At 40.5% G+C, this 11,416-nt stretch overlaps 2 protein-coding genes and 1 pseudogene across 2 annotated transcripts; all 3 read right to left on the bottom strand.

The window, feature by feature from the left end:
* Window positions 1-366: 366 nt before the first annotated feature.
* On the bottom strand, window positions 367-1,531 carry LOC138053775 (uncharacterized; annotated as a pseudogene).
* Window positions 1,532-2,668: 1,137 nt separating this feature from the next.
* Window positions 2,669-3,469, bottom strand: LOC138053774 (uncharacterized). The gene has a single exon (XM_068900332.1). The coding sequence runs from the start codon at window positions 3,467-3,469 to the stop codon at window positions 2,669-2,671; it is 801 nt and encodes a 266-aa protein (XP_068756433.1).
* Window positions 3,470-3,587: 118 nt separating this feature from the next.
* Window positions 3,588-4,073, bottom strand: LOC138053773 (tigger transposable element-derived protein 6-like). The gene has a single exon (XM_068900331.1). The coding sequence runs from the start codon at window positions 4,071-4,073 to the stop codon at window positions 3,588-3,590; it is 486 nt and encodes a 161-aa protein (XP_068756432.1).
* Between the last annotated feature and the right edge of the window lie 7,343 nt (window positions 4,074-11,416).

Below are 11,416 nucleotides of genomic sequence, written 5' to 3'. Positions count from 1 at the left end.
TGATTCGGCTATCAATTTGTGTATTAAATAACCACTACCTTCTCGGTTACATGTACAAAGTATAACACATAAATTATTGATATGACCAACCCAATTGCTTTCACGAAAATGTGTGATATTCTTTGTGTCATTAGAGAAAAAAAATCATGCCTTAGCCTATTAAGTACTGTAGGTGATTCCCCACAGACTCTGGAAATTAAGAAAATCTTAAATATCAATAAATATATTCATTTGATGAATAATTATTATAAGCTTGCCAACATTTTAATTCCCAGAAGTCTACAATTCTATTGAGTCATATCTGTCATGGTTAATACTTTTTACCTGATGTCTGATTTTGAAAAGTAGTATGCATATCCTCATAAGCTAGGTTCCGTGGGTCACCTCTCGTTTTCTTTGGAATGTGATCAAAGACATTGAAGCATCCAGGGCATTCAACTTCACGTGTTTCTCCATGGCCAGCATCTTTGCGTGGAGAATTATGAAGTGCTCAGCTGAAACAACAGTTTTGCAACCAGGTGCTGGGCATTTAGTTGGCAGTGTCCATTCTTTATCGGGATCCCAAAAGTAGGACAATTTTGCAAACTGTGTACCATCCCAAAATTCCTTTTTAAAATGCCATCCCCAGTCCTCTTGCCTTTCAGGAGGCAACCAGTGTTCCCTGTCTTGCCAATCTGCTGTCATCCTCGCGCACATTTGTTCAGAGGCAAACCACCTTTTCACTTTGTGTTGCACACTCCGGTAATAATATGGAATTGTTCCTTGTTTTCCACAGTGGGGGCAAACATCTGTTTTGGACTCCATTAGTGCATACAAACAAGGATGACTAGAATCCAGACAAATGTAGTATAACTTGGGTATCTTAAAACCAATGTCACCTAGCAGGGTTTGCACATCTTCCCTTGATAATGGCCAGTGACCTTGAGCTGCTTCATTGTTCTCACAGTGCAAGTTGGCCCCCCATTTCAAAAGATCTTCAAATGTGCTGATTGAAAATCCAACAGTTCCCTTTATTTCCACCAATTTTAGTACAGCTTCCCTAATAAAATCCCTCATACCATTTGCTTCTTCTTCAGCTCCATCGGAAAGTGTGTGCGACTCACTCTCTGATCCCTCGCCCGAAACTGATTCACTAAAAACATCACCCGAATGAGACCTCTGCCTGTTCCGTTTCATCATCGTCCCTTGCACCACCAGCAGCCAGCAAACAGGAGGTCGACGAAAAATAAAATTCTGCATAATAGTGCAAAACGCTAAAACAGTCATTGGAAGTGTTAGTTTCTGAAGAAGTTGCGATCACTTTGTTAGTAGAAGGTTGAAGCAGGTTGGGTGCAATGTCTACTTCTACATCATCCGTATTAACATCAGAATACCTTACTCGCTTTTGCATATGACGCCATGCAACCATCAGGTAAACTGCACGATCTTCGCACTTCTCACAGGGGGACTGAACATGGCTTTGACCTTTTGACGTAAAATAATTTGACTCTGGGGTACTCGAACATTGACAAATACTGCGTTTTTCTGCCATACTAACATCGACATTTTGCCGAAATCTCGGCATGCAACTCCCACAAGATCATGATCCCGCAGACCGCCATCTTAAATTGTTGGCTCGTAGTTGTCAGCGGTACTTATCGTCCCAGTACTTCTCGATGGGCAGAAAGATGCCCAGTGGTTTCGCGCATTTTTGTGACACCAGTTTAGCTGAAGGAATGCTGAAGGATTTTTCAGGGTGATATGGCGGCAGAAATTGTTTCTCCAATTGCTTCTTCTTGTGATGAATCAGAAGAAACCGTTCCTGAATCAGTGTGGAGGACAAAAGATGTAAAATGTGAGTTTTAACAGTAGGAAGAATGCCTGTTGTTGGATTTTTAACGGTGGAAAGACACTCCTAATGTGCACGAGTTTCCAAATCAGTATTTGACATGTACACGTCACATATTCGGCTCAAGTTTGCTCGGTTTCTCGGTTTACTGTTTTCTTTTACCATGTTAAACTTTAAATAACAGAGCACATTTACAAAGCTTAAGCTGTTCCCACGCGGCAGTAAGACTTTCGAATACAGTCAACTCTCTCGTAAGCGGACACCCTCGGGAATTGAAAAACGTGTCCGTTAGTAGAGCTGTCCGCTTACGAGAATTATTCCCGTAAGCGGACACCAAAGAAAAATAGGGTGGATGTCCGCTTACGGGAGAGTTAATTAGCGGGTGTTAATTGTGTTTTATTGCGTAGACAAAAATAGCAACTGAAGATACTGTATAAAGCGAAACTCTTTATTGATGTCAAATTTTCAAACTCGAAAAAATATATATACAGTATTTCTTCTACATTTAACAAACCGTTCAACGGGACTTATTGCTGCCGTCCATATATGTAACTCTGGTGCTTCTTAAAAACATAACTCTTGTAACAAAACGTTCAACGGGACTTATTGTTGCCGTCTATAAATGTAACTTTGGTGCTTCTTAAAAACATAACTCTTCTTATAAAACGTTCAACGGGACTTATTGTTGCCGTCTATAAATGTAACTTTGGTGCTTCTTAAAAACATAACTCTTCTTATAAAACGTTCAACGGGACTTATTGCTGTCGTCCAAAAGGTATATCGTGACCAGAGAAGGTTTGCTTGGTCCTATGACAGTTAGGAGAAATAGTCCGTTATGGTTTACTGCCTCCTTGCCAATAGAGACTTCAGTCGCATGTCTACTAAGACATCATTGACCTTGGTAATTGCCTGGACTAGCGGCTCGTTTCCTTGCCAGTCAGAAAATGCCGCTAGCTTCCCAACAAGTTCCAGCGCCTGTTCCGCAGATGTAATTTCTGGAAGTTGCAGGGGCTGGTCATATTCCTCATCATCGTCGATTATCTCATACACCTGCTCTTCGTTGATAGACGCAGGGATTATTTTTTGTCGTACGGTATCTCTCCAGTTTGGAAGTGTGGTATCCACTGGTGGCTCAAAGGTTTCAGCTTCGTCATCGAACGCTGACATGTCTAGTTTTGGGGAAATATGGCTTAGCAATTCAGGAATATCCATCAATTCTTCTCCCTCGAACGGGTCGTCATCTTCTTCAGCATTGAGATTTTCAACCGGATACATCCCAACTTTCTTGAAGCATTTGGAGACGACTGCAGCTGGAACCTCTTCCCAGGCGCTGACCACCCATCGTACAGCCATCAGCAAATTAACCGACTTGACAATCTCACTCGCAGTTTTCTCTCCATCCATTTGGCCAGCAACATATCGCAATAGCTTCCGCCTGTAGTACGTTTTCCAAGTTTTGATGATTCCTGCGTCAAGAGGCTGTGTGCGTGACATGGTGTTTTTCGGCAGGAACTCAATTCGGATGTTGGAAAACTTGCCTTTTAGGGAGGGAGGATGACAGGGAGCATTGTCGAGAAAGAGTATGATGTTATGATTTTCCCGCTTCATCTTGCTGTTTAACTTGGATATCACATTTTCCATTATCTCAGTTTTCATCCATGCCTTTGCGTTGCTGAAATACTGAGCGCCACACGGGCGCGAAATATCTACAAGGTTTGCAAAACAACATGGCTTCTTGCTGCTTCCGATAAGAACAACACTATCCTTTCTTCCGTCGGCGCTCACAAAGAAAGCGACAGATCCTTTGCTTGGCGTTCTTTCCTCCACGACATCGCTTTCCCTTCTCTGAGAGAGACTTCCTTGGAAGCGCTCTCCAAAATGCCCCAATTTCGTCTTCGTTCCATATCTCGGCAGCTGCATATCCCTTGGTCAATTCTTTTACACGTTCACTCCAACTTTCTACCGTGTCTTTGCTAACATCCCCTTCCTCGCCAGCGATATTGAATTGCGCAATGTTGTGCCGTTGCTTCCACTTAGAAAACCAGCCTTCTGTTCCTTTAAAAGTTGTCACGCCGAGTTGTTTGGCAATCAACCTGGCTTCTTCTTTGAGTAAAGGCCCATCCACTGAGATGTTTGCTGCTCTAGCCTTGACATACCAATCCCACAGTATGCGGTTTATCTCTTCATACTTTTCGAAGTTGTTTCGTTTGATCGTGGAGCTGCCATTGGACATCCATTCATCCATAATTTTCTCTGCTATTGAGTTTTTCCGCAAGCGAACCTCTTTGCCAGCTGCCTGATGCTTTGCTTTTCATCTTGTGAGGCACGGATCACTTGTACTTTCTCACTTAGGGGTAAACACTTGCGGCTCTGACCATCGTTTGTAGCCTGTCTTGCTTTCTTTTTCGCCTTACTCGAGCTGCTTGCTGTTTCCACTTGAGGACTCCCCTGTATTTGATTCACTTGCTGCTCTGGACGAATGACTGGCTCCTCTTCTTTGAATTCTTCATCTCCGATCAGGTTTTCAGCAGCAATTCTCTTGTCGAAACAGGGCAAACACCAGGCAACAGCAATACCTGCCTTCCAACCTGGATTTTCCTCGTCCGCCCACACCGAACAATCACTTGACTTATTACAAACTGGCCTTTCGCACGTTAAACAAATATATTTTGTAACGTTCGCACAGTTACTGCAGCACGACATATTCACAGCAACCTACACGTGTATAAACTCGCCAATGCACTGAATATGGCAGAAAATCACACTGATTGACACGCGAATTACGGGATTATATTGTAATCTGTCAAAATGACACGAAACCGTGTACTGTATACAGTTAGTATCCACGACTACAAACTACAGTGATAGAGATAATGTATTTCAATCAACACGATAAAGCAAACGAATTTTTATGGTAGAATTGATACTGCACTCGTATTTTTAAATGATGTTAGCTTTCTGTTAGAGTTCTGGAAAATTTTCACACCTCTTACCGACAGTTTAACAGGCTAAAAGTACCGACGTCAAGATTTTAGGAAATTAAAATGAGCTGCCCACACACGTACAAACTCTAAATTTACTTTCATTGAAAAAGAACCCGATGACAAGCAACAACAGTAAACACACGCTGTGAAAAGAGCTTTTACTGTACTGTATTCAAAAGTAAGACCTCGCATTACGGACCCCATTTTGCTGTGATCTCTTGACTGTAGCTGTATAAAGCGATGGCAAACAGGATGACAGAATCGTACGTAATGGTTGAGTCCTACATTCGCGGTTATCATGTATACAAAGATGCGGCTGGCTGGGATCCACAACTAAATGAGGAAAGGGCCCTTAAACGCGAGCCAAAGAACATCAAGGACGTGAATGCGGTTGCTGTAGTAAGGCCTAATTTAGAAGATTGCAGTCTTGAAACCACAGCCAAGGAACACGCTAACACAGTGTCTGGATTCAATGAGATACTTGGTCACATTCCTTTGAGGATGGCTGAATTTGTCGCCAAGTTTTTAAAGCGCGGAACAAACAAAGGGAAAGCCATCATAACGGGTAAACCTGTCAACAGAGGAGCTGGGTACGGCATGGAAATTCCTTGTAAATACGTTTTTTATGGTGATGTTGAAACATCTTTACCGTGGCTCAAGTCCAAGCTTGATTATCTGGGATACAGTGTTTGGTACAATCAGTGATTGAAAACAGAAACAAGAAGTAAAGTAGACCATGACGAACGTGGCCATAACTAGCCCCTTCACAGACGTTTATTTTTTCGTAAGATATTGGCGCTCGCCAATATCTTACGAAAAAAAAAACGTCTGTGAAAAGGCTAGGCCATAATTAACGTGACACTACAAATGTTTCGTCGGACTCTTGTTAATGTCAAACGAACGGACAGCTTGCTTTGCCGCGGACAAATTGAAATTTGTAAAAAGCGATCCCCGCTGTTCTGTTGCTCTGTTAAAGGTCATATTTTTGTTGATTTATTGCAAATTAAAGAAAAATTTCATTGCCAAGAGTCAATTACGTACATGGTGTGTCCGCTTACGAGAGAGCGTAAACAAAAGAAAAATCCAATTTTCATTTTCAAAAGTGTTCGCGTCCGCATACGAGAGAGTGTCCGTTTACAGGAATGTGTAAATAGAAAGTTTGACTGGGAGGTAAAAACGGGGATTTAAAAAGCCGTCCGTAAGTAGAGCTGTCCGCTTACGAGAGTGTCCGTTAGCGGAGAGTTGACTGTAGAATTATTTCAGCAACTACCCTCAAAATGTACTTACAGTCACTGCTGTTGTTTTAAAATTCTAATGCATTTGTCTGACAAATTATTAGGCTGGACCAATGGGGAGGTGAATAAGTGGCTGAGTTCCATGGGGTATGAGGAAGAAGCTGCCCTTTTCTCAAGTAAGCTGTATATTCATGAGCGACCATTGTGGTTGTAAACTACGGCCTAATCTTAAAAGCATTAATGGGGCGCTTGTATTTGAGTTTACCCAGTATAAGCATGCCGCACATACATAAATACATATGTCTTCTTTTTATTTTCTCCTTGTAAAGGGCATCCAATGGGGGGAAGGGGGATGAATTGGATTACTTAAGAAGGCTAAAAGATAGAACCAATGCGTAATAGGGGGTAGAAATGGTTAATGTGTCAACAATTTTGTCGCTGATAGTCCGAACTATAATATGGCACATTTCTTGAAAATAAAGTACATTTCCAACTCGGTTGTAACATGACATTGACTACACCATTAGAACTTTCCATTAATGTACTTAGGGTCTAGGCTTCACGCACCATGCGCTAATTAGGGTTGATTATGTCATTTTCTTGTGACGTTACAATTGACTGGTTGGGTTTTCAAACTGTTGACAACATGGTTAATCATGGAAAAATTGCGGATCAAACTCGTGCACTAGTGCGCATTGCACAAAAGTACGAAGGATTGAACCAATGTGAAATTATGGAAAAGTTTAAACTGTCCCATTCTACTGTTTATAGAATTGTAAACGGGCCAAAAATAAGGTGAACTTTTGAAGCGCAACAGAAAGGGAGAGGGCCCGGTCGTCCAAGAAAGTTTAGCAAATGCCAGGAACGTGTCCTTTTGCGCTGCATAACGAGCTTGCAGAAGGAAGATGGTAATTTTATGGTGAAGTGACTTATGGAAAGGGCGAATTTGAATATTTCAGGGGTTTCTTGCAGAACAGTGCAATGCTTCCTTCACTCGAATGGCTATCGGTACTTAAACAGTCGAAAGAAGGGTGTTCTACTAAACACAGACTTTAAAAAGCGTCTACAATTTGCGAAAAAGATGAAGACAGAGTTCCATGACAATGTTTGGACAGAAGATATCGCGTTCTACCTTGATTGGGTAAGTTTTATACACAAGTACCATCCTTTAGATCAAGCCCGCGCTCCCAGAGGGAAGATCTGGCGCAAGCCTCAAGAGGGATTAGCTCCTTTTTGTACAGGAAAAGGATCACACTGCGGATCAGGAGGGCGCTTAGTGAAATGTTTCGTGGCAATAAGCTATGGGAAAGGCGTTATACTATGTGAAAAATACGACTCTCTTAACAGGAACTACTTTAGCACACTGATTGAAAGGGAGTTTGAGAGAATGTTTGAGGCATCTCAGAAGGGTTCAAAACTATTTATTCAAGATGGCGATCCCAGTCAGAACAGTGCACTTGCTCGTGCTGCCTGGAGAAGAACGGGTGTGCAAACCTCATGGCTATACCACCAAGAAGCCCGGATTTAAATCCGATTGAGAACATTTTCCATCTCGTAAAAAGGATGCTACAACAAGATGCTATAAAAAAGAACATCACTGTCGAAACCAATGAAGAATTCTCAGAACATGTTATACCAACATTCAAAAACCTCAATCAAAATTTCATTGACAATACCATCCCGTCAATGAACAACAGAATTGACACGATAATCCGGAATAAAGGTTCACATACAAAATATTGATGCAACTAATCTTTCATGAAAATGGAAAAAAAACTTGTAGAAAAATACTTTTGACATTAAATACTGTGACGTCGCTATGTTTGGCGTTACATTTTTGCATGACGTGTACAATCACTTGATCTATAATGATCTCTTTCATTTCATCTACTTTCTCTTCCATACTTTCACTAAAATGCCCATTTGGAATGCACAAGATATCAATATCGTTTCTCTAAAATTCAACATGCATTGAAAGAGTTGAAAAAAGTGGTAGGATCAACAATCAGCCACGGTGACCAGCGCACATTCATCATTTCTCTCTCATTCTCGTCCAACAAACCGTTCTTTACAAAGACAATGGCATTCTTTCCTGTCGCAAAAATTGGCGTATCTCCATTGAAACGATGTCTTTTGCATAATGCGACTTAGGGGCTGCGAAGTGCACCAGCTGGCCCTCTAGAAGAAGCAAAAAATCATGTCATTGTATTACAGACGAGGACCATTGGAAGTCATTTAAGAAAAGTACCTCCGCCTTCTCTGCTCCAACCCAAGCGAAACTGGTACAAGCTGGATTTGAAAATGTGTTATAAATAACATTCAGTGGGTTGAGAAGAAATGTTTTCCCACAATTGGCCGCACCTACGATCATTATGTTTCTATATTTCCCGCGACCCTTCTCCAAAAGTTCGTAAACTCACCCAGCAAAATAGCCTTCTTCTACTCCATTACGCTGCAACACTTCACGTGCACAACATAGCCATTGCCCATTACAACTTTCCACGCATTCTCCTACTCTTGCCTCTTCTAATAGCTCTATTCTACTTTTGTTCTGCCGTTCAAGAGTTTCCTGTGACGTATTGCCATGCACTGTAACAGTTGGAGTGAATAGCCGAAAAATGAACAGAAATGCCACATTTCTCAAGTAAGAATTTCTTACTTTTTAGCCACCTTTGATTTCTGTCTAATTTGACAGCCATGTGATAATTAATACCATTTGAGGAGTGCTTTTCGAGGCAACAACACCACTGAACAACCTTTGCGGGTGTATCGTTAAATGAAAACAATACTGCATCTGCAAATGATTTCCTACTTGGGAATCTAACTTCATCTGCTTGGCTGTAGGTTATCAAATACACTTGCCTGACACAACGCAAGTTAATCTCTTTTTCTTCCCTTTCTAACATCTCCTTGTCGCTTTTTTCTGATGATAACTCATCAGTATCGTAACCTTTCAGCATTTCCATGTTTTTCAGATGTTTCGAATAGGACGCTGACATTTGTTTACTAGACAACTGCAAGATAACGAGGTGACTCACAGCATCAAATATTTGAGTGGCTCAAATTACTGACTGCATGTTGGTCGTCCCTAACTTCTTTGGAAGAAGGAAAAAAATGTTTCTTTATAATGACGGAAATAAATAAATGTAAGCCAATACTAAGGTATAAACTTTTCTTTTCCTCCAAATAACGCGGTAGGTAAGGTTTGTTGCGTTAAAGGAACAACTAATGGCAATAGCACAAAAAATCTGTCTCAGACAATCAGCGACAAAATTAGTTGACACATTGTGTGTGAAAAGTGCATTTTTCGTGTAAAATACAACTATCATTTGAATCATGCTCTAAATTATTGAGAAGACCCTCCCTCCCCATTCAATGTTGCCAGTTTGTACCTAAATATCACAGGAATGACGGTACAACATTGTTTGGGGGGAAGGAAGACGAATTGGACTACTTAAGAAGGCTAAAAGATAGAACCAATGCATAATAGGGGGGTAGAAATGGTTAATGTGTCAACAATTTTGTCGCTGATTGTAGGTCTGGGTGAACTATTTCCAGAAAAAATACTTTCAGCTCCATTAGATTTTTATTTTACGCGAACTGTGGCAAAATCGGTTTGGTGGCTCTCCCATCAGTTTCATGAGGTCTAGACAATGCATTATTTGTACGTCGCTTAAAAATAAACAAAACAGTACATTTAACTGTTGATTATCAAAAATTCACAATGAAAAGAACATGTATTTACAAATTGTCTGAAATGTGGTTTGTCTGATTCCATTGGAAACTAAATTTTTGGGCGATTTTTGATTTTCTTCAATTTTTCACTCACTTTGGCAAAAAAATGGCAAAATTGAGAGGGTAAAATCGCACCTTGGTAAATGGCATGGGGTTATATCAAGTTGATCGAACCAAAGAACAAAAATTCTTCTTCAAATAACTGCAATAAAATTTTTGGGCTACTCAAACTAAGGCGTTTTAGCACGCCAAACAAAAGTGACACAGAGGTCAAAACACGCCATTCCTTGTCACGCATTTGGAGGTGAAAAATCAACAATGCGATCCTGGAAAAGACAACAGGCGGTTTTGGGGGCAAAAAATCGTTACTATTCCGAATAAAAAGCTAGTTTTGATCAATGTTTGTCTTTTGTACTGCTCAGGTAGCCTGAAACTTAAACTTTTAGCAGTTAAAATAAAAAACCGTCTTGTTCTAAACAGCCGAGGACGGATACAATTTTCTAGGTGGAAACAAACTGTAAAATCAATATGCTTGCCATATTTATAATTTAATTTGGGTATTGTTTGTAAATCTGTACATACCATGTATCAGTGCCCAACATGGGTTATGTATTCGGTTCATAAGCCGCTGCCGTTATTAAAGAACTGCCCTCCTCTGCCCTCGAAATGTTCAATCAGTAAAGATTGCGTGACAGGCGGACCCACATTTCCTGGACATGTGTCTTTGCCACAAATACTAGCACTCTTCTTTTATGTTCAGTACTATTTGTTGGGAAACCTTAAATTATGCTTGAATGCTTTTTTGGGGAATTTTTCCCTTAATTCACCCCCCTCCTCTTTTTCATTCAGTAATCTGTTGACAGTTTTTCAGGCTTCAATAGATAAGCTTATCTGATCAGTGTGGTCTGTAACTTTTTATCATCTTGATTAATGCAAGAATACAGTGTTTACTTCTAATGTTATTGTTCTTGAACTTGTTATTGTTCTTGAGCTTTTAAAGCTGTAAGCTGCCTACACTAGATGGGAGAAATTCACACAGGTAGGTATTGTCCTCTGTGTCTGTGAATCATCAAGCGCTAAGCACGCAATGACTGATACGAGCATTTTGATACTTTCGATTTACACAAATATAATGAACGTCTACACTTGTGAAATGAAACCGCCCACGAAAACATAATCAGATTACAACAGTGCGCCTTTGCACAGTTCTGTACACGTTTTAAGTAATGGCAACCTGTGGTTACTCTGAACTTGTTGGAGGGCCTTGTGGATGTAGTAGTTCCAACCCGGCAAATGCTCTATGTGAGGCGATAGAAAGATGCAGAAAAAACATCAAGAGTCATTTGAAGTTTTATGACTCCTTTGATTCAACTTTGAAAACGGAAGCAGATCTTCTTCTTGCAAGGGCAGGTAACATCTGAATATTTCTCATAAATTGTGTAGACGTCATGATCTATAAGGTATAAACAATAAATTAACTCGAGATGGTTTCCAAAGTTGGTTCTTGAATGCCATGCTTCTTTATACTACACGAATTTAACTGACACAGAAAAAATGTTTGCCCAAGTTCGTTCCAGACGAATTATGCGTCTCTAGTATAAAAACGGCCAAGGATTTTCGAAATAAATGGAGAT

The sequence above is a fragment of the Montipora capricornis genome, chromosome 6, assembly GCF_036669925.1.
Source record: "Montipora capricornis isolate CH-2021 chromosome 6, ASM3666992v2, whole genome shotgun sequence".
In the NCBI taxonomy this organism is placed as follows: domain Eukaryota; kingdom Metazoa; phylum Cnidaria; class Anthozoa; order Scleractinia; family Acroporidae; genus Montipora; species Montipora capricornis.
This window is presented reverse-complemented; position numbering and strand designations above follow the sequence as displayed.